This window comes from Theropithecus gelada, chromosome 8, assembly GCF_003255815.1.
Source record: "Theropithecus gelada isolate Dixy chromosome 8, Tgel_1.0, whole genome shotgun sequence".
Lineage (NCBI taxonomy): Eukaryota > Metazoa > Chordata > Mammalia > Primates > Cercopithecidae > Theropithecus > Theropithecus gelada.
In genome coordinates this window covers 105,487,482-105,511,532 of record NC_037676.1, presented here as the reverse complement: position 1 = coordinate 105,511,532, position 24,051 = coordinate 105,487,482, and the positions used below count along the sequence as shown (strand labels likewise).

Genomic DNA, 24,051 nt, shown 5'->3' with positions numbered 1-24,051 from the left:
ATAAGTGAGCCTGGACCAGACCCAAACTCCCTGAGAACTCACTGGCGCTTTCCAGTCACTGCCTTCACTACCAGCCCTCTTCAATTCTCTCTCTCTAGCCCCCTCCAATCACCCAAATTGTCCTCTTAGACTTGGGCTCAGCCCAGCCCAAGGCTCCATGACAATTCCCCTCTAAATGGCCTCATCTCCCAGTTACACCAGACCTTCTAGACATGGTGGCACCATGTGGTGGTAGGAAAAGAACTGAATTTGCAGACAGTCTTCCCCCACTTGAATCTCTACACCAAAACTTACTAGTTGACTAGACTATAAATATTTCTATAAGTGTAAATTGGTGCTAATAGCATTCTCCTTACCTACTTCACAAGGCTTTTTGGAGGATTCACAGGGATCACTTATGTAAAAGGTCTTCGTTTAAAAAAAAAAAAAGTCTAAATAGCTCTGCATACAAATTTAAGGTTCCAGTAAAGATTCTCTGTAACTGCCCAAATATGTTTAAAATTAATGACTTTATTGACACAAACTTTGCCATGAAAAGTGTTATCCTAAAAGGATAGTAAGGATTAGTTTCTGTCTCATACACACATGAAAAAGTAGCCAGATGCATTTTTAGTCACATGGTTTAACTTCTGGTTGCTGTCTCCATGAAATCCAGATTGTTCTGGGGAGGGCCAGATCATATGCCCTGCATTTCCTTCTCCCCTGGAAGTGAGAAAGTGTTTCTATATAAAACAGAGACACTTTCTTACGGTGATAAATTCCAAACAACATGCAGCAGTGAACTGATGCAGAAACAAAGCTGTAAAGAGAAGCCACAAAGCACATCCCCAGGGAGAAAGAGCCCTTGAACTTGCAGGATCACTGCCAACCTTTGGCAGCTGGGGGCTCCTGCTGAGTAATGTCAGTGGGGACATATGAGTCACAGGTTTTGCTTTTATTTTATTATTAAGACAATTTTTTTAGAACATAAAGTTCCTAAAAGCCCTTTCTCAAAGAATCACAAAATGATAAAGGTTTAGAAAAACTATAGTTTTGTGTATGGTAAAGTCTTGTACAGTGATTAGAACACCTAGTTTAAGACACAAACCTACCCTGAATAGAAAAGATTCCATTGCTGAGTGATTTGCAACACACACTATACCTTAAGGGTCTAATTCAGTCTCCTAGTTATGAAGTCACTGTTAGATTCAGGATAAACAGTAATGACTAACCAGACTCCAAATCCCTCAACATCTGCATAGTACCTGGCACAGGATGGACATTTAATGTTTATTGAATAAATATGCAATCTGCCAATGGAAGGAAGGAAGGAAAAATGACACTACCCACTTGTGTTTGAAGAATAACAGAGTTAGCAGATAAGGAGGTTGTGTATCTGACTTTTGACCTGCATGTCAGTTCTCCGGACTATGTTATATAAACATAACATCATTAGGCTGCCTATTTCTGCTAAACATGGAATTTATTGGTATAGTTTGGTACAACTTTAGTCCTATCTTTCCCAATCCCAGGCATGTTAACAATCCTTGAAAAATCCTGCTACATTAGTTTGGAGGAAAATACATCCAGATGAACGTTTCAAGACATACTAGAAAATTATTCCTATCAAAACATCCTTTTTCTGTGTCAGCTACCTCATTTCTAATGCAGTGCACATCAATCTAATGTCAGCGTGAATACACATCAACCAGGTGCTGGCTTTCTAAAGTGATTCCTTTGTAGATGCCAAAATGACAGTCCTGGGGTGGTGAACAGAGAGACCAAGGTGAAGCCATGCATGCTGCCACATGTCTCTGGATCATCTCCTTCTCCTACGCAGTGTTCAATCTTTGATTAACAATTGCAAATGACCCCAATAGAGAGGGAAGACAGTTAAGAAGACAAGCAAAGGGAACTGGAAAGCTATGTAAAATTGCAATGTCTGGCTGAGCCCTGAGGGGTATCCTTATTTGGATGCATTGGCCACAAGCATGGTGACATTAAGGACTGGAGGCCAACGTGGACATCAGAATAGGAGGACTTTCCAGGCAGATGAGGAGCAGGTATGACTGCTTCACAGACACCTCCCAAAGACATGCTATGGGCAGTGGGTTGATCCATGGGAAACTGGATCTGATCTGTCTCATACGAAGCTAAGGAAACAAGGATAACAAGGAGTTTTTCTCTACCTTGATTTTTTCAATATGTGGGTTTAGAGTTGGATGGAAGCCAGCTTTTAAGTGACCCTGGTAAGATTTGTAATGATAATATTTAAAATGAAAGAAGGAAAGAATAAGCTTGCCTGAAACAGAACACACTATAATGGGCAGGAGAGTTTAGTACTAAGGTGTGACTCTTTCACCCAGGAAATGCATTCCTACTTTTCTGTTTCATAAACTGACCTGTAGTTTTAACTCACTACTTTTACACCAGACCCTATTATAGGAGTTGCAAAGAGACAAACTGAACTGCACATTTGCAGTTTATTAACATATGTAAGCACTATGCCAATACATTTACATGATAAGTAGAAGGCTCAGAAGGGTCCCAACAAATCAGGCAGCAGTTTGCTGCCAGGTAAGACAGTCTTGCCAGGGACTCAGTAGCATTCAGGTCCAGCAAGGGGCAGCCACTTCTTCAAGGTTCTTTGATGGTATCCAGTGCCTTGAAGGACACAGAAGAAGTCCATCTACCCTTCTGCTTGGACTCTCTGCTAGTTGACACAGTTCTTTGTGATTCTTCGACTTCTGTCCATCTGTTGGATGCTGTCTGTTACATTAATGGTGACTTCTTTTGCAGACATTCTCTTAGCATCTCTTTTAGCCTGTTAAGTTGAAAACAGTGAATTGAGTTACTAGGAAATGTAAACCAAAGAAAATGACTGAGGCAAGTCTCAATCAATTTAGTGGTTTATTTTGCCCCAGTTGAGAGTGTGCCTGGGAAAAAGGAACACAAATCACAGGAACATTTGTGATCTGTGAGAAAACTCCCAAAGAGGGTTTGAGGACTTCAATATTTAAGGGGGAAAGAGTCGGCAGTAGGGGAAAGAGGAAAGGAAAAGGGAGGGTAGAGAAAAGGGGAAAACAGTTACATTCTTTTGAAGCTTTGATGAGCATTCACTGAATCTACATTTTATATGTGAGAGGAAGGGATAGAGAAACAGTCAAATATGCATTCATCTCATGCTCAATGAACTTGCATTTTTACATAAGATAAAAGAAACATAGAATAGTTAATGAGTAAAATGTACATTTGTCTCAAGTGAGCAGAAGGATGACTCCTAGTCCTGTCTTTGTCCCACACCTGTGAAGATAAGCTGTTAATTTACATGGGGTGAAATCCAACAGAAATCTGTTTTAGGGTAAAGACCTTAGGGCCCACAAGGAATTTCTTTGTGAGAAATTGTGAGGGAGTCCCCTAGAAAGGTATGTGGCCTTCTGTCTTTGCAGTTATCTATTTAGGAACAAAATGGAAGGCAGTTTTGGGTGACTTAACTCCTAAGCTTAACTTTTCCCTTTGGCATAGTGAGTTTGGAGTCCTGAGATTTTTATTTTCCTTTCACAGAAATATGTGAAGGTCCTCACAATTTGCATTAATCTCTTGAGATTATCACAAATACACACACACACTCACACACACACAGAGTGAGGAAGGATGACCCACGAGAACGCATGCACATATGCTTCCTATCAGAGGTTTCTTTGTTGAATCTTTAATACCAACACAGCACAGAGCCTGGAATGTTCATTAAAACATTGTTGAGTGGCTGGGCGTGGTGGCTCACGCCTGTAATCTCAGCACTTTAGGAGGCTGAGGCTGGTGGATCATGAGGTCAGGAGATCGAGACCATCCTGGCTAATACAGTGAAACCCTGTCTCTGCTAAAAATACAAAAATTAGCTGGGCGTGGTGGCGGGTGCCTGTAGTCCCAGCTACTTGGGAGGCTGAGGCAGAAGAATTACGTGAACCCGGAAGGTGGAGCTTGCAGTGAGCCGAGATCGCACCACTGCACTCCAGCCTGGACAACAGAGTGAGACTCTGTCTCAAAAAAAAAAAAAAAAAAAGAACCATTGCTGAGTGAATGAGTGAATGAGCTACGGTCCATCAAAGGGTAATGTGAAAGTTTTCATAGTTGGCTTTAGTAGAGTGGTTAAGAGTTTGAGCTTTGGAGTCAGAGAGACTTTGGTTCAAATACTGGCTATATGATTTCACTATGGGCAAGTTTTTCTAACCTCTCTAACCCTTATCTATAAAATTGGAAATAATAATATTATCTCTCTCATAAGATTTTTGTATGGATTAAATAAGGTAATGCATGTAAGGTACTTAGTACAATGCCTGTCACTAAATGAAAATGGGAAAAAAATAACCTTAAAAAGTAGGATAGACTATCCACTTCTAACTAAGGATAAACCAGTGACAAAAGTTCTGAATTAATATTAAACATTAAAGCATTAATTAAATTGTAGGTTCTTTTAAGTATGTGTGTCCAGTCCCTGACTTTCCATCCCCCGCAATGAGAAAACAGCTTTGGTGAGGGGCAGTCTTGTGCCTATTCTTGTGATTGTGTGCTGGGGGTGAATACGAGTGAGCCTGTGAGTTGCCTCCACTAGTGGATGGACACAGTTATTTGCTGCCCAGCCCCATTCCAGAAAGGACCTGCTGCCTCGCTGCAGGGAGAACAGTCAGCGAGTAGCCTCCAGTTGTCCCTTGAGGGGACAGCATCAGCTGCAGAGAGCCACCTCACTCAAGTTCATGCCCTTCCCAAGATGGCCCAATATGCAGGTAAATGGAAGGGCATAAAGGTGTGACCATTTGGGCCCTAAACAGGTCAGCTCCCACAAGCCATTTAGCTGCACCGGGCAGGGGTGGCTGGACTTCTCCCTTAACTCACTCCTGCTTCCATCGCCCCTTTCCACAGGTGTTGGCCTCAAGGGCACTTCCTAACATCCTGTGTGATGACATCTGGGTCTGCCTCCTGGGAACATAGTCTGCCTCAGATCCTGTGGGAACACCCTTCCAGGCATGAGCATCTCCTTGTGCTGGGTGTTGAGAGACGCGCATTTTTCATACAACATGGCCCCTGAACACAAGCAAACTACTTCCTCTGTAGTGCATCCAAATAAATGGTGAACTATTGCACTGATGGGGAAAAATCTATTGTTCTGTTGTATTTATTAACAAATGATATGTATGTTTCTAACATGTCACATAAATCCTGTGTCCTTGTGTAGCTGATGGCGACATCCCTCTCCAGATTCCCTTTACTCTGCCAGAGCATCCCTCCCAGCTGCTGTGACTGTTGGCTGCTAACTGCTCACAGCACACTCTTCTTTTGAGAACTGCCCACATCCAATTGGAGCCACCTCCTCCAGGAATGCCAAACAGGCCCATGTCCTGGAGAGGCCCATATCCCATGCCTGATTGTTAGGATACAAAAGGCTGCCCTTTTTGTCTTTTGGGGGTACAAATCCATGGTGCTTTGTGGGCCCCACGGCTCCTTGTAGTCAGGCTGAGGCTAGACTATAGCTGTTCAGCTGACTGAACTCACACATTTGCTGAATCTGATCCTCTGCCCTGCCCTGCTTCCTCTACTACCATGCAGGTTTCACCTGAGAGTACTTTTTCAATTACTTGCATCCTTTCAATTACTTGCATCCTTATCTCAGGTTCTGCTTCTAGGGAACCTAACCAAAGACAACACTTTATGGGTGATTTGAGAAACATTTAAGGATAATTTTGACTCTACATAATTTTAGTCTTATCTATTGATTTCATGAGATAGGATGTCACTGCTTTCCTCTGTGTGTTCCTAGTGCCTAGCACAGTTCTGAGACATCACAAGCTCTCAGTTTAACTTTGTTCGAATAAATGAATGAATGAATGAATGAATGAATGAATGTACTACACTTGTCAGTGTACCCTTGCTTTAACAACCAGTAGGCAATACTGTTTAGGGCTCAGTCTTACACTCAGGTTTTCTGAGCCTGAACTGGCACCAGGGCTAGCAAAGACTTTTATGGGCTTATTTTTCCCCAAAAGCAGAGAACTGATAAAATCACACAACCTTGAAACTAAGCATTTCTTGTTGTCTGTAACTCCTCCTGTCCTTTAAAGCATTCTTTCTAAGAGTAGTGAGGACTAAGCTCTGATTTTTAAAAATCTTGCCCAAATTCCTAAGAGGTCTGGAGAGTCATGCCCTACAAACCATAAATTCTCGTCAGATGGGTTTTATTTAACCCTGTATATCGTGACTTACTTTTCAATCTGACTCTGGCATAACAAGGAAGAAAATAAAAATATTTTACCCCAAAATGTTTTTCTGTCATATTTTGAAATGGTCCTGCAAAGCCATCCCTTGGGGGAAAACTCCACATTCTGTAGAGAATCCCCTTTCCCCTTCATTTTGTCTTCCTTCCTTCCTTTCCAGATCCAGGCGATAATCAACTAAGTGCTAGGTGCCCTTTTAGGTAGGATAAGAAACATTTTACAACCTGCTCTCCCTGAAGTCTGCTATCTGAGAGCTTCCTCTGCACAACAAAACTTGGTCTCCACAATCCTTTATCTTAACCTGAACATTTCCTTTCTATTGATCCTAGATCTTCAGATAAACGCAACCAATTGTCTACCAGAAAATGTTTAAATTTACCTATAGCCTGGAAGCCCCCGCCCCCTGTCCGCCCACTCTGCTTTAAGTTGTCCTGCCTTTCTGAACCAAACCAATGTATTTCTTAAATGTATTTGATTGATGTCTCATGCCTCCCTAAAATATACAAAACCAAGCTGTGCCCTGCCCACCTTGGGCACATGTTCTTGGGACCTCCAGAGGGTTGTGTCGTGGGCCATGGTCACTCATATTTGGCTCAGAATAAATCTCTTCAAATGTTTTACAGAGTTTGACTGTTTTCATCTACAGTAGTTATTTCATTTTCCGAGGTCACATTGCACTATCCCATGCCTGCTAAACACACACACACCCACACACGCACACAGATGCACACGCACGTATGCACACACACACAAAGCGTTGTGAAGGAAAAGAAAACAGTGATTCTGTTTCCTAAAGAAAACCGTGATGATTATGAGACCAGTTCCATCTGACTTCCATTTCTGGTGTCGCTACACAGCTTTGAGGACTGGGGCATGGAATACAATGCAGGGGTTTCTTTAAAGTGAGCCAAATTGACAATAGTATTCCCTTCAAATTGGTGGGAGGTAAGAGGGCTTTCCAGAATGGAAATGGAAATGTTCCAAACTGCAGAAATGCTTTTCTTTAGAAAAGACTGTTGGTAAGATTTCACGAAAGTTTATTAAAGGTGATACACAGATAATACAAAGCTCTCTATTTCAGTCTGTACTTCTAAGCTTAAAAATCTAAGCAAAAATCCAGTAGTTGGATTTCCAAGCCTATTTAGGAGGCTACAAAGTAGTCATTCCTGTAACAGCCACAGATATATGTAATTGTAACCCAATTACAATAGGGCCATTTCTTAAATCTGTATATCACAAGCCTGCACAATGGAAATGTTCAGAGCACAAGTTTTGGGGCCAGATAGACCTGGGCATGGAGCAAGCCTTTGCTACCAGTTAGTTGCAACAAGACATGTTGCTTTGGCATTTGAGTTTCAGTTCTATTATCTGAAAAATGAAGGAAATAATGCCTGCTTTTTACTTTTCTTTGAGAGAATTAAGTATGTCACATAACATTGAGAGGGTTACCAACTTCTCCTAGTTTATTCTGGTTTATCCAGGGCTGATAATTTTCTTTTTTTTTTTTTTTTGAGAGAGAGTTTCACTCTGTTGCTAGGCTGGAGTGCAGTGGCGCAATGTTGGCTCACTGCATCCTCCGCCTCCCGGGTTCAAGAGATTCTCCTGCCTCAGCCTCCTGAGTAGCTGGGACTACAGGTGTGAGCCATGCCCAGCTAATTTTTGTATTTTTAGTAGAGATGGGGTCTCACAATGTTGGCCAGGATGGTCTTGATCTCCTGACCTTGTGATCTGCCCGCCTCAGCCTCCCAAAGTGCTGGGATTATAGGCGTGAGCCACCGCCATGCCCGGCCTGCCAAAAAGTTTTAAAACTAAATATCCTGCATCACAGAAACCTACTCAGGCCCCAGCAAACCAGGATGGTTAGTCACATCAATTATAGCTATTAACATTAATTTTATTTGTAAAAAGATGATGTCAGTCAAACAGCAAATTAAAATATAAAGCCCTATTATACTGAAACGAGGACTACTGCTACTACTACTTCTAAATGGCAACAACAATAACTCTAAAAGTTGTGCTTCCGGATAAAGGACAAACTGGAGTTCTGTAACTCCGATGATACAGGACTCAAAAGGTTCCAAGCCATAAACAAATCCACTTTCAAATAGTGACACTGCATTTAAGTTAGCAAATTAAACAATTAGAATAACAATGCATTTTCTCAGAAACGTTTTATGAAAGAGAAGCTTTTGAATCTGACGTATCGACAGAAAAGTACCCAACCAAAAGCAGCCATGAGGATGTTCAAGAGGTTGGTAGTCGTTGCAATTGAGGACTAAACTCTGATTTGTTTTATCTTGCCCAAATTCCTATCTAAGGGGCCTGGGGAGTCATGACCTACAAACCATAAATTCTCATCAGATAGGTTTTGTTCGACCCTGTATATTATGTCTACTTTCCAGTCTGACTCTGGCATAACAAGGAAGAAAATCAAAATGTTTTATCCCAAAATATATTTCCTTGCCATATCTTGAAATCGCCCCACAGAGTCTCTTGTGGGAAAAATCCACATTCTATAGAGAATCCTTTTTCCCCTTTGTTTTCCTTCCTTCCTTCCCAGATCCAGGAGGTAATCATCTAAGAGCCAGCCACCGCTTTAAGTCTGTAAAAAAGTTACAACCTGCTCTCTCTAAAGTCTGCCATCTAAGAGCTTCCTCAACACAATAAAACTTGGTCTCCACAATCCTTTTTCTTAACCTAAACATTCCTTTCTGTGGATCCCAGGTCTTTAGACAAACTCAACCAATTGTCGACCAGAAAATGTTTAAATTTACCTATAGCCTGGAAGCCCCCACCCCCCGCCTGCCCACTCTGATTTGAGTTGTCCCGCCTTTTTACACCAAACCAATGTATTTCTTAAACATATTTGACTGATGTCTCATGCCTCCCTAAAATATATAAAACCAAGCTGTGCCCCAACCAACCTGTGCACATATTCTCAGGATCTCCTGAGGGCTGTGTCGTGGGCCATGGTCACTCATATTTGGTTCAGAATAAATCTCTTCAAATATTTTACAGAGTTTGACTCTTTTCATCAACACGATCTAGTTACAACTCAAAAACCTTAGATTTCAAGTCCAAACAAGAGAGAAAGAAGATGAGAAAAAGAACTATCATGCCAGATATTTTATCTAGAAGTTTGGAGAAGTGAGTTGTTTTGCCCTCTGCTGAGAAGAGCAACATAAATACAAGAAACAATCACACCATTTTGCCCCTCAGTGCCTGTGATGCTTTATACAACATATTTTTCCCTCTGATGTAGTTTTCAGCCAGCCAAACCTTTTTATTTAACATCACGCCCCCGTCCCTTTTTAATGACAAGAAAAGAAAATGTGTTTCTATTGCAATTACTGGCTTAAAAAAAAAAGTATGGGCCCCAATTTTATAATGAGAGGAGCCTAATTGGCACCTTTTTCTCGTGCAGCCGTGCCAATCCTTCCTCTACTTCTAACATTCTTGTTTTGTGAGTTTTATCACCATTGACTCTTGTTAATGGGCCACCTCTGTTTTCTCACCCAGTTTTACAGCTTTTCAACTCTTTCCTTACCTCATTTTAAGTTCTGCAGCTTTCGTACCCATGAATCATAGATTTTAGTCTTCTTGATACTGCCTCTTTAATTAAAAGCAGTCTGCCATTTCTCAAGGGTGACCAGATTGGCCGTGATGACCTCTTGCCAGTCTCTGACCCAGACGGACTTGTTTATCTTGGGGTTCAGATGTCAATAATTAGCCTGTTTCCTGTGGAGGTTGGGACAGCTTGGCTGCTCCTGGAGACCTGGATTCAAGACGGCAGCTACCTTTGTTCAGCCTTTTTTCACTTTCCCCACAGATGGAAATAGAGATGTTCTCAGCTTTGCTTGAACTCCACAAATATATCTGTACCTAATACGGGATTATACAAACCTTTTCATAGTTCTTCACAGACAACAAAGGAAAGCATGGCTTCTGAGATTATGATGTGTGAGACACCAATTTTTCTGCATAAGTAGTATTTTTAATTATAAAAGGAAGACATAATTATGGCAAAAAGAAATTCAACGAGTAAAGAAGGGCTTCTAGTGCTTTCCCTAGAGATAATTATGACTAATAATTTCTTACGGAATGTTGCAGGGATTTTCTAGGCATATACAAGCATAGGGCTCTATTATTCTCTCTCCCTATATTCTTTACTTCCTTCCTGGCCTTTAACCACAGTTTAAATTATGCATTTTTTTAAACTTATTTTTTACTTTCTTCTCATATTGTAAACTTCAAGACAGGAGGAACCTAGTCTATTTTGTTTATTATAGTATTGCCAGACTCTAATTTAGTGCCTGTCGCATAATAGACACCCAATAAATAACTTGACCATGAACACATGTGTGAACATAAATCTTCAGAAAGGAAAGAAAAGGAAAATCCCTGGGAACAGAAACTGTGTGCATTGCCCTGCCTCAGTGTCCCAGAACTTTGCTACAAGATTTCAATTACATCCATGATTAATCATTCCTTGCACCATTCCTGAGAGACAGGTGGGAATGTTACTGTATTCACTTTCCCAATGAGGCAGCTGAAACCAGTCAGGCAAATGCACTTAACTCAAGGCCAATGTCAATATTGGTGATGAGTCAAAAAAGATGGTGACCCCAGGTTTCATATCCCACCTCTCACAACTCTGCCAAGGCTCACTCTAAATCCTCCACCACTAAGTTTCAGATAATGGGAAGGAAGAACATGGGGCTTAGATGGAGACAGATCTGGGTTTGAATTTGAACACAGTCAAATCATGACTCCTTGGGCCATGTTGACCAGATACCTAGTTTCTGAGTCTCTGTTTTCCCAGGTAGGAAATGATGCTGCTTACCTTTTAGAGCTGTAAGGGTTAAAAATGATGTCATAGTGTGTCTGGCACGTTGCAGGCACTTCGAAATATTAGTTTTATCCTCTCTTCCTTCCCAAAAGATTAAAGACTAGAGTTTGACAGCTGCAACTCCAGATGTTTGACTTCTTTTCAGACAGGTCTCATGAAAGGAAGATACACAATAACACACCCTAGTTGTTCTCAAATTCTGTGAATTTATTTGCTGCTGCTTTGTGAATTTGTGCGGCATTAATGCAAGGTCAGTCGGGGGATATTCGATCTTAGCAACTCCACCAAGGGCCAGCTGCTAGCCTTGGAAGGCAGGGGCCAGACCATGCTGCAGGTAAAACTCTCAAGAATCCTCCAAGCCTGGAGCACATTCTATGCAGACCACAGCCCCCTTCCCCATCTACACTTAGACTTACTCACCCTGGGAGTTTGTATCAAGTGCCAAAAGGAGTTGTTGCTTTTCAACTTGAACCTCAGATAGACGAACAGACATTAGGAAGGCAGCAGAACCTGCTTTAGAAAAGCAACTGGGCACCCACAGAACAGTCATCACAGGATGGTGGTGCAGAGCCGGGATGGGTGGGGTCGAAGCTATGGGAACCTTTTCTAATCTGAGTGATGACTAGGCTGTCTCATTTAATCAACACGTAGGTAGCGAGTACCGGTTAGGTTCATAATCCTGAAGTAGGCTCAGGAGTCAAGGGAAGAATATAAAGAAAAATAAGGCAGTCTCTGCCCTGAGAGCCTTCTAGTTGAACTGGTTTGACTGCAGACCCTTAGACGAACACCGAGTCTTGCAAATCTCTACAAGAGGTAGCAGCCAGTAGGTAGGTGCACATCTCTGTATTGCTAAATTCCTTCCTTTTTCCCCAGGCTTGCATTAGAGAGGACACCAAAGTGCCCTTCTAATAGCTTTCCCTCCCTTTGGTTTTCCCACAGGTTTCTGTTATTCTCTCCCTCCTTATAAGGTCCTGTTTTTGTTTTTCTAGGAGAGACTCATATTTACTTTCCAAACTCTTCCTTGATATGTCTCATATAAGTGTTATCCAGGAGAAATCCTGGGCTGGTCCTAATCTCCTTTCTTGATCAGGTCTCCTAGCTCTGTGGACCTTCACCTGTCTCTCCTAGACTGGCCAGGCCTTGCCAATGATGTTGACCAGACACTGGGGGAGGGGGCAGGAGGAGGAGGAGGAGAAAACTCCTTAGCTGAGAATCAGTCCCCCTGCTAATTCCTTTAGCACGGTCCAGTCACTTTGCCAATAATAATAAAGCAACTTGAAAATATGTAGCTTCTGAAGACAGGAGGGTTCCCTGGAAGGCCAGCCACATGTCAGAGCCTTTTCCACTTGAGCTATGGTCACATATACATTTCTACTGTAGCTGAATACTTGAGGAGGTATTTTAAGCGCGGTGGGCGGGATGGGGGGAGGTGGGGAACAAGAGTCCTAAGCCCAAGGAAATGGCACATTCAGGTTAGAGAGTAAATGTTTGGAGGCAGCTCAAAGTTCCTGAACAACTAATTAGCGGGAGAAGACAAGCAACTATAGCACTGCCTCTCATGTTGTTTGTTGAGCTCAGGTAGGGAGCTGGATGAAGGAGACCAAGCCAATGATTTATCAGACACTGTGGAGTCAGTAAGTCTCCAAATGACTGGGGAAATCAAGGTGCAACAGAGAAAGAGAAAGAGCTCCCCACCGAGACGGTCAGTTCCAATTTGTGAAAGATCATTTTTGCCACAATCTTCTTGCCAGTTAACACCTATTAACACCAGGCATAAGGCGGCGGGGGGACTGGAGGGAATTGACAAAAAGGAGGATATGGTTTGTTTGATGGGACAGGAAGTGGAGAAGGGCTCCAAACACAAGGTGCAGTTGCTGACAGCCATGAGCAGCATTAGTTGCCCCATCACCCTTCGGAAAGCAGCTTAAACGTGAGGTGTCATCTGCGTTAAATAGAGTGGCTGCTACCCCTGACTAGTGACCTTCTACTTCCTTCATAGCACCATTCAGAGTCTATAAATGCTTTATTTATTCTATATTATTTGGCTCCCAACCCACCTCCATTAAAACTAGCAGCTGCTTCAGAGCAAAAGCCGTGTCTGTCTTTTCTACCCTTGGATCCTTGGCACTAGAACAGTGCCTGGCACCTAGACAGCACTCAGTGAACATTTGATGAATGAATCCTAAGAGTAGTTATAGGAAGTGATGAAAAATGTTCCAGGCCTAGCAAGGATTGCCTTTCACATACAAATTTGCTTTGTAAATCTGAATGGCAGCACTGCAGTAGGCCTGTGGATGAGGACGCATGCTTCATGAAAGGGGTCTTCTGGAGAAGGAGAGCTTTAAAAAAAAATGCCAAAGAACCACCAACCAGGTGGCCTGATGGCACCTAAGGGGAGCGCTGTGATATGCTAATAGCTCACATAGGGGTGTGATGGAAGACTGGAAGGGGCAAGTGGATACTGACTGAGCCAGATACTGAAAATGCACAAAGCTTTGGCCCAGAGTCTAAGAGACACACTAGGAAAAAACAGTATATCAAAGGCCCAGGAGGGAATAGGAAGAAAAGCATTTTCTCTGGGCAAATAGTAGGCAGTTGAGAGCCTGCCTGAGTGTTGGTATGAGATAGCACTGCTGACAGAAGCATCAATCACAGGTAAATTTAGCTTCCAAACTAACATCTTAGACAGAAAACCTTTGCCTTGGCCTTTGAGGGACTCAGAATGGCCAGTGACTGGTGAGGTCTCAGGATATGAAGACCACTGATTATCTTTTAAATGTAAACCCTTAAAACTGAAGTTATCAACTCCCTGATCTTATTTTGAAAATAGTTACAATACAGCCACGTTCACTTAATTATGAAAACAAAAGCTGCACAGGCTGCTCATAGATATGTATCGTCTGCCCAGGGGTGCTGCGTTGGGCAGGTGTGTGTGGTCATCACTCCTCTGTGACAGTTTCCACTGCTGTTGAAGCCCTATGGGGGCTGACTCTGCCTGCCCCATTTTAAAGCCCCAAGAGCTCCCAAAATGTGTATGTGTGTGTATGTGCATGTATGCGTCTGTGTGTGTGTGTGTATGCGTCTGTGTGTGTGTGTATGTGTGTATGTGTGTGTATGCGTCTGGGTGTGTGTATGTGTGTGTATGCGTCTGTGTGTGTATGTGTGTGCATGTGTGTGTGTATGTATGTGTGAGTGTGTGTATATATCTGTGCGTGTGTGTATGTGTGAGTGTGTGTATGTGTGTGTGTACATGCATGTATGTGTGTGTGCATTTCCGTGTGTGAGTGTGTGTGTGTATGTGTGTGTGCATGTGTGTATGTGCGTGTGTGTATGTGTGTGCACGTGTGCACCATGTGAGTGCACGTGTGTATGTGTGTATGTGTGTGTGCACGTGTGCTTGTGTATGTGCGTGTCTGCGCATGTGTATGTGCATGTGTGGGTGTATGTGTGTGTGTGCACATATGTGTGTGCATGGTATGCGTGTATGTATGTGCGTGTGTGTGTGCATGTGAGAGTGTGTGTATGTGTGAGGTATGTGCATGTGTGTGTGTGGGCCTGTGTGCATGATGTGCGTGTGTGCATGGTGTGCATGTGTATGTCCGTGTATGTGCGTGTGTGAGTGTGTGTGTGAGTGTGTGTGCGTGTGTGTGCATGTGTGTATGTGCGTGTGTATATGCATATGTGCGTGTGTGCTGTATGTGCATGCATGTGTGTGCGTGTGTGCATGTGTGTGTGCGTGTGTGCATGTGTATGTGTGTATGTATGTATGTGTGTGTATGTGTGTGTGCGTGTGTGTGTATAAGAGTGTGTGTGTATGTGTGTGGGGCGGGGAGCGTGGGGACCTACTTTCCCTAGCTATATCTGAGTACCAGTTCCCGTCTGTAAATTGGAGACAATGTCAACATTTTAGAGTTATTGTGAGGATTAAGAGATAATATAACAAAGTGCTTAGCACCCTATGTCATACCTAGACCACACATGAATAAATATTTGCTACTGGCTGGGTGCAGTGGCTCACACCTATAATCCTAGCACTTTGGGAGGCTGAGGCAGAAGGATTGCTTGAGCTCAGGAGTTTGAGACCAGCCTGGGCAACATAGTGAGATCTCCTCTCTGCAAATAATTAACAAATTGGCTGGGCCTGGTGGTGTGTGCCTATGGTCCCAGTTAGTTGGGAGGCTGCACTTGAGCCCAGGCACTGGAGGCTGCAGAGAGCAGTGACCGAACCACTGCACTCCAGCCTGGGTAATAGAGTGAGACCTGGTCTAAAAATAAGTAAATAAATAATAAATGAATAAGTAGTTGCTACCACGAGGAAGACAGACTAAGCACAACTTACTGATTTTTAATTCTTTTGTTCCGTAACTGAAACTCAACCACTGCTAGTTAGAGTATAAAGCAGCAAAACCACTTTGGAAAACTATTTGTCAGTGTCTATGAAAGTCAAATATACCCCTGTCCTATGACCCAGCAATTCCACTCCCAAGTATATTCCCAAAAGAAGTGCTGTCCACCAAAGGACATGCACACAAACATTAAAAGCTGTATTGTTCACAATAGCCCCAACTGGAAACAACCCAAATGTTTATCAAGTAAAATGGTTAAATTGCAGTGTGTTCATATAAAGAAATATACATAACAATGAAAATGAGAAAATTATTGCAACTCAGAACAACATGGGTGATTTTCACAAGGATAATGTTGAGCAAAAGAAGCCAGACATGAAAAAGCTCACACTTGTATGATTCTATTTATAAAAGTCTCAAAAATAAATCAAACTGATCTATAATACTAGGAGTGAGAAGAATGGTGACACTGTGGATTTCTGGGCTGGTGATAATGTTCTATATCTTCATCCGCATGATGGTTACATGGATGTGCCACCTTACAAGAATTCATTGAAGTTATGAGTTGCATTTCTTTGTGTATGTATGTGGCATGTGGTAGCCTGCATTATTGACCCTAATCCTTTGCTCTCTCTCCACTTTGGACAGAGTGTGTTTCCCTGCTTGAAGCTGGGCTTGTCCATTTGACTTGCTTAGGCCAATGGGATATTAGTCGGTATGATGTGAGCAGAGACATGAAATGTGTTCAAGTAGTTTGGTTTTGCCCCCTCGTGTTTCTGCCGTAGTCATAAGAATATACCCCAGAAAGCTGCTGCTTTCTTGGCCTGGTTTCCAGAATAATATATATGAAACAGACTGAGCCAGCCCTTGAAAAGTCAGGCTGAGCCTTTTTAAGTTACAGCTGACCATGGTGGCAGTGGTGGGGGTCAGGGGAGGTGTTGTCTCAAGCAACTGAATGTTGCTGTGTTTTGTTATGCAGCATTATTGAGGCAACAACTGACTAATACCCTATTCATTTTTAAAATGTACTTGCAGCTCTTATGTTCTATCTTCTTAATAGAAACCTTTTCCAATTTAAAGTTACCAACATCCTTCTACAGCACTTATATGGCCTTATTCATGTAACACAATCAAAGGAATCTCAGTTTCCTTGTCTATAAAATGGGGATAATGCTTACTTCACAATGCTCTTAGGGGAACTTAAGGAGCCAGTACACTTAAAAGCACTTTGTATACTGCAAAACACAATTTTAAAGTGATGAATGAGGCGGGCAGAAAATGAGGTGGGGAAACAAGTGCATGGATCATGCCATCCACCAGGCAAAGCTTGAGCCTCTTGACCACGGCTCATCCTGGCTCAGAGGGTGAGGGCACAAATGTGGGGAGGAGACTAGAAGACAAATATCTGCGCCTGTGGTAGAGCAGTCACCACAGGGTCCAGACTGTCTTGAGAGATGGCAATGATGATTAGGTCTCTAGAAGGCCAGCTTATGCATAGGCAAAGTAGACAATACAGAACTCTAAGAAGGACACCACAACCCTGAAATCTACACCCCCCATTACCTTCTCCAGTGTCTGCAGGGCCCCCATTAGTGTTTCATTTAAGTAGGTTATGGTGCTGTGTGCCTAACTGTCCCCTGTTAATCCTAACTGCCATTCTTATCTGTATCCCAGTTTATAAGAGCAGACCCATCTGTTCACTCGTTTTGGTATTATTTCCATTGTGTGGATAATGAACCTGAGATTCTGAGAGCTTAGTGATTTCTGAAGGCCCTTAGTTAATGAGCTTTAGAGATGAATTTGCAACAGGTTTTCTGACCAAAACTTAGAGAGGCAAACTCACTGATATGAGCAAGAATTCCATCATCAGATAATGAGTTGCACTCTCAGAAAACAGCTGACATTGACCCAAGGACACAGGACTGGTAAGTTTTTGGAACTGGGGGCTAACCTGATTAAGCCTATCAAACTTAACCTGCATTGCTTGCTTTTAATCACTTACTTCTAGTTAATCTTAAAACCTATATAGCTAAAAGTCCCATAGCTAACCAATCCACTAGCTTTGTTACAGACTACATATCTGACATATAAATCACCACTGTAACAGTTGCTTAAAGTTGTTTTTCAGGAACTTGGGGTTAGCTCTTATCCAGTTAAAGCCAGATGAGATCACTGACCCTTCAACTGGGTTTGTAGAAATGCCCAAGAGGTGACCTTTTGAAGTCAGAAGACCAAAACCCTTTCTGAAGATCATGCAAACACAGCCATTTTCTCAACATGAGTCCTGTGAAGAGCCATGAACCATGACTATGCAAGCACAGACTATTGATTATCTCACTTTACCCCACTGCCAATCATCTTTCCCCATGCCTTAGACTACCCAGCTTCTTTATCCCATAGATAGCCCTAAACCCTATCTTTGTGGAGGCAGATTTGGGATCTGTTCTTCTGCCTCCTCACTTGGCTGCCTCATGAATAAACTTTCTCTTTTGCAAAACCTATTGTTACAGTGATTGGTTTGCTGTGCACAGACAGAATGAGCCTGGTTCAGTATCGTTTTGACAGAAGGATAGGAGAAAACGGGTATGGAGCATAGGGTAAGCAGTGGATTTTGAAGGGAGTGGGGCATAGGGAAGACAAGGAAGTCAGAAGGAGGAACTGGGTGGAAGAGGAAGAGACTGCAGATGCCTGAGCCCAGCCTACTGAGAGCGTTCATTCTGGGCTGCCCCTCCTGTACCCATAAGAGGAGTTTCCCAAAAATAGCTCTTGGAGAAAAGAAAGGATGCCAGCCATGTCCAGGGACATCACTGCCCTACCTCTTCCAACAGTGTGGGGATGATACTGTCACCACATTCTGCTATGAGAGCCAACTTTGGGGGCCCTTCCACTGCCCTCCTGGTTGGAGGACCTGAGTAAAATGCCAGGCTTGTTTCCAACAACTCTGGTCTTCTCTTTCCTTCCTCTGCCCACTCTCCACCCTGCCAACCCCTGAGACTGGCCAGCTGCCTGGCCTAAGACTGGTTCCTCTAACCAGCACAGTCCTCACCATCAACATGGTGACAGTGGCCACAGAAAACAAGATCCTTGAATAAAGTTGTACTTAAGCAAACATACACATGGAAACAAAAAGCAGCAACCCTCAAGGCAGGGTTTTGGGGTGGGGTTTGCAGCAATTTTACATGGGTGGGGTAGAGACTTTTTATTGCCAAGGTGAGCCATCCCTGGTCCCTCCCTGGACACAGCTGCTGCGTGGCTCTGCCCTGAAGCAAGCCCTGCCCCCATTCTCCAGTCCCCAGTGGATTCTGTGGCTGCAACCCTACCTCTGTGGTCTGAAGGCCATTCTGTTTCTGGGTCAGAGGGCCTGAGCTGAGGCTCTGGGGATTTGGGCACTGGGTCTCACAGTTCGTCTTCTTCTCTGGATTGGGTATTCCACCTGGGACTGTAGATCGGGGCACACCATTGGAGGACAGTCCATCTTCCAGCACGCCTGGGGGAGGTAAGCAGAGGATGGAACCAGAAGCTTGCACATGGCAGATGTTGCAAACAATCCCAAAATGGAGGAGAAAAAGATAGTCAAAATGAAAAAACAAAAGTTGGCAGAAATCCCACCATGCAGAGCTACACTTTTCTATAACAACATGTATGCTTTTTACAAAAAGGAGATTTTAAAACAATTCTGTAACCTGAAATTTTTACTTAATGATACCTTGATGACTTTTTTCTACACCATTAAATATTCTGCCATATTATTTTTCGCAAGTCTATGTCATCATTTATTTACCTAATCCCCTCTGCTTGGATATTTGTTTCCACATTTTCGTAATAAATCTTACTGTGATGAAACACCTTGTGGTTAAAGCTTTATTTTAAATTACTTCCTTGGGATAAATTCCTAGAAGTGGAATTACTGGCTTGAAGGTTATATAAATGTCGGGTTTTTGTTCTGTTTTGTTTTTTTAGAGAGAGGGTCCACTCTGTTGTCTAGGCTGGAGTATAGTGGCATGATCATCGCTTGCTCCAGTCTCAAACTCCTGGGCTCAAGCGATCCTCTCACCTCAGCTTTCCAAATAGCTGGGACTAAAGGCATGTGTCACCATGCCCGACTATTTTTTGTATATTTTTTTGTAGAGACAGGGTCTCACTATGTTGCCCAGGCTGGTCTTGAACTCCTGGCCTTGAGCAATCCTCCCACCTTGGTCTTCTAAAGTGCTGAGATTACAGGCATGAGACAACATGTTTGGCCAATACATAAATTTTTTAAATAGCTCCATCTCAAAGTATTGGACTGAGTATGTGTGCCTTTTACAACAAATGCCAAGAAATGATAGAAAGAAGTTTAAATAAAACGCCTCACTGAAAAGGGAGAGGACTACACTGAGGAATTAATAAAGGATGAAAATAATCTTATTGGAAAGAGAAAAGGTAGCCCAGGAAGCATGACAGGGAATGCCAAGTATGATGCCAGAAGCTGACAGAGTTTCTGCTGTAGTTACAGAGAGGCAAGGAGCAGCCAGGTAGCCTGGGCTTTCTACTCCTCCACCTGCTGAGGCCAGTCAGCAACCATAGAGGAGTCTGTGAGGGGCAAGGACTAGAGAGAAGGGCAGTGCTCTCAGGAGCTGGAGACACCTGACAGAAACAAAAACCCTGGTTAAGAAGACTGGTATTTTGAAAATAGTGCCAAGAGTTAGGCCAATAGTAGTTCCCATCCCTGCTCTCCAAATGGGTCTCTCAAATAGATGCAGATGACATTCTAGCAGGAAACTTCAGTTACAAAAATCATACAAAAACAAGAATGAGCAAACATTTGAGGAAGGCCAACACCATAAAAAAGAGACAACTAACTCTGCAATGGAGATCCCCAAAAGAAATGGAGTTAATATGGTATACAGAAAAGAATTTTCAATAAGTATAGTCAATCTGCTCGGAAAAATGAAGATAATATAACCACAAAATGAGGATAAGAGTCACCCAAAAAGGTTCAGAGATATTTGAAATAATAATCTTAAATGTTGAAAGAAAAAACCCTCAATAGAGAAGCTGAACAACACAATAGACAGAAAGAGCAGTTTAGTGAGCTGAAAGGGCAGGCCAAGGAATCCTCTGTGGTAGCACAGAGGGCTGAACGTTATTGGGAAATGCAGGATAGAAATCCAGTAAATTAAACCTTGATCTAACAAGAGTTTTAGATGAGAGGCTAGAGAAGATTGAGGGGAAGCGATATTCACAGAAATGATAGATAAAGACTTCTTAGAACCAAAGAAAGATGTGAAACCTCAATTTGAAGTAGGCCACCAAATACTTGGCAAGATAAGTAAAAAGAGAAGCCCAACCTAAGACAGATGTTAGTGAAGTTTCAGAACATCAATTATATCAAGAACGGCTTCAGAAGAGGAAAAAAAAAAACTCAAGAGTGAGACTGACATCAACTTTTCATTCATCTTATGAAAACATCGTTTCATAAGAAGACTATGAAACGATGTTTTCAAGATTTCAAAGGATATACACATTTTTAAGTCTTTTGCAATGTATTTTCAAATTTACTTCTACAAGTCTTGCTTCTGTTGACCACCTGTCAATAGTATATAAGACAGCAATATTCCCTAAATCCTGACAAATACTGAATATTTTCTTTTCTGGTTTTCATCTTTGTCAATTTAAGAGGTAAAATAAAGTATCTCATTGCTTGGATTAATGCTTCTTGATTTACTAAAGATGTTATATTATTTATATGCCTAATGACTAATTGTGTAGGTTTTTATTTTAATTGTAAAGTCATTTGTTTCTCTTTCCTTTGGGGTATTTGCCTGGGCTTGCTTTTAATCAAACGTAAAGAAAAACAAACAAAATGCTTTCCCTGGGTGTTGAGAAATTATTTGCCATGGAGCAGGCATCAGAAGCACAGTGTATTTTTGTATATCAAGGGCGGGAGGGTGTTGACTGGCAGAGCTGCTAAGACTGCAGTTCCCACACAGTGAGATGGCAGTGTCCACAGGACACCTATCCGTGTGTCACCCAATTGCTCTGCCAAATGCTAATGAGCTTTCAACTGTGACCATGGGATAGAAATCAGAATTCAAAACATTGAAAGTCACAGTGGAAAATATCTGGTCCAGAGCTCCCTCACTGGCAGGCCTCAGCACATTGGGGTGCTGTGATGGATTCAAGGTGAACAGATAAATGGATTCCTGCAGCTGGGCTTGCCCCAAATCCTTATGGCTTCCTTCCTCCATCAGTTACAGCCTGCCGCTGTCTCTTCCCATTCCCACCCATTCTCCATCCTGTACCTAAAGGGGCCTGAGATGCGTGTGTATGAACACCACAGCACACATGTCTCATCTCTGCCCACTCCTCCCTGCAAACAGCCTGGGGCTAGGGCAGTATACACCTGCAGGAGAGATCAGGAAAATAGGCCCATGAAGACCCTGGAAGCAGGCTTGGTGTGGATTTGGATTTGGTGTGATTCAGACTAGATTCTAGGGTCCCACAACCCACAGAAGAGTCTAGAATAGTGCTACTCAGTGTCCTCCAGGGACCAAACTGTTGTTAGTGTCTGCTGTGGGATACATATAAGAACCGAGTGCAAGCATTTACAAATTTCTATAGCAACTTGACATTACCAGAACATCCAAAGGCAGACTTGCCTGATTGAACTTACTGGGTGCAAACTAGGCTGAGTGCTTTTAAACTCATATGGTGAGTCACAAGTGGGGTGAGTTGTGTATTAATCACAAACAGTAGAACCACATATTTGTCTGTGATGGACTGGGGGAATAAAAGCAATGAATTCTGAAGGAGGGCTGAGGCTTTGGTAGATATGTCCCCTTGGCCTCTGGATAACTCACCCTGTGGGAAGGGTGGGGCTGATGGGGTGAAAGGGGCTAGGGGTGTCTGAAGCACAAGACCAAGGTAGAGACTCCATTTCCTAAGCCTAGGGTAGGACTGCCTTCAGCCCTTAGGGCTACTGAGTGGGAGTCAAGGCTGGCCAGGGCTCCCTTTGCTTGCTGTTTCCCCCAGTGTACCATACAGATGTTCCCTTGTTTTTTTGAGATGGAGTCTTGGTCTGTCACCCAAGGTGGAGTGCAGTGGCATGATCTCAGCTCACTGCAGCCTCTGCCTCCTGGGTTCAAGCAACTGAACTGCCTCAGCCTCCTGAGTAGCTGAGACTACAGGCATGCACTAACACACCCAGCTAATTTTTGTGTTTTAAGTGGAGATGGAGTCTTACCATGTTGGCTAGGCTGGTCTCAAACCCCTGGCCTCAAGTGATCCACCCGCCTTGGCCTCCCAAAGTGCTGGGATTACACGTGTGAGCCCCCACACCCAACCTCCAGATGTTGCCATTTTCTATGTGCATCATGACTTGGTACCGGGGTCAAAGGTGAGTGAGAGGCCCCTACCAAGCCATCCTCTGAATGCACCATGATGCTGCCAGCCTGGATGGGGATGGCTACTCCCTTGTCATACCTGAGGCACTTCAAGGGGCACACCTGACCCCAATCCTCCCCATGCCTATGGCCAGGTCCCTCTGGGGGTTGAAGGACATGAAACACAGCTCCCTTCTCCCTTCCCCCAATGCAATCCAGTTGCTGACACCCAAGGAGGGCAGCGGGGAAGCAAGGAGAGGCCTAGTGCACCAGGATGAAGAGCAGGCAGCAGGGAACATATCCCAGGGAGGTGGAAAGGCAACAGCAAGTGGGGTCAAGTATGATTTAGAGCTCCAAGCCCGGAGACACGCTCCTTTGTCCATTGGATTTACTTACAAAACACACATTAAAAGACAAAAGTGTGAAGGATTTCAAGATGGTGCCTGCAGAGCATTAGATCCTAAGCACAGGGCCCCTTGTGAGCACAGCAGGCCCTGTGAGGCTGCACTGGCTGCACATTCATGAAGCCATCCCTGCCAACCCATAAAACAGACCAAGGCAGAGCTGCCATAACTGAGGTGCCAATGGCCAGTCCTTCTCTCTCAGCAGCTCCTATCCCTGGCATCTTTGCTAAGCCTAAGGGCTGCTAGAAACGCAATTTAAAAATCCATCATTTGGTCTAAAGTTTTCATTTTTCGCCAAACAAGAATTACAACTTCGATTTTTTAACCCCCCAGTCTAGAGACTTCCTCATCTATTAAATGGAGATAATACTGCCACCTTCATGGGGTGATTGTAAAGATTAAGTGAGACCATATCTAAAGGTTCTAACAGTGCCTGCACATATATTGCACTGATTATTGGTAACACAGCCTATCCCCGCCTCTGGCCCCTCTCCATTAGCCACACTGGTTGCATTCCTGACTTATGAGTCACACAACCAGCTAAGTGCTAAGCCACTGGCTTACTGAGTATGATGAAACAGAGAAGCTCTGTGCCAAGAAGGGCCAGCTTGGGGGATTGGCACCTGCCAAACAATGAGCAGGGGTCATCTGCCCAGTGTGGTCAAGAGGACACCCCAAGAGGTTAGGAATATAAGGTCATTTTCTGTTACTTCTATCTGTAACAAACCAGGTGATTTTGCTGCATGGATTTAATTTAACTCATATTTTCTGGTTATGAAAAATAGATTCAATGTTAGAAAACTTTTAGAATTCAGAAAAACACAAAGGAAAAATAATTTT

General features: G+C 43.1%; 1 protein-coding gene across 2 annotated transcripts in view; it reads right to left on the bottom strand.

Moving 5' to 3' along the window:
- Positions 1–490: 490 nt before the first annotated feature.
- The window catches only part of BAALC (BAALC, MAP3K1 and KLF4 binding), an 82,069-nt gene continuing 58,508 nt past the window's right edge, over positions 491–24,051 (bottom strand). The window contains exons 3-4 of one of the 2 annotated variants that reach the window (XM_025394600.1): positions 18,764–18,930; positions 491–2,803 (exon numbers count right to left, since the gene is read on the bottom strand). In XM_025394600.1, coding sequence (XP_025250385.1) covers positions 2,693–2,803; positions 18,764–18,930 — 278 coding nt within the window. In that variant the 3' untranslated portion in view covers positions 491–2,692. The remainder of the gene's footprint in view (positions 2,804–18,763; positions 18,931–24,051) is intronic. The other variant, XM_025394601.1, reaches the window with a different exon arrangement.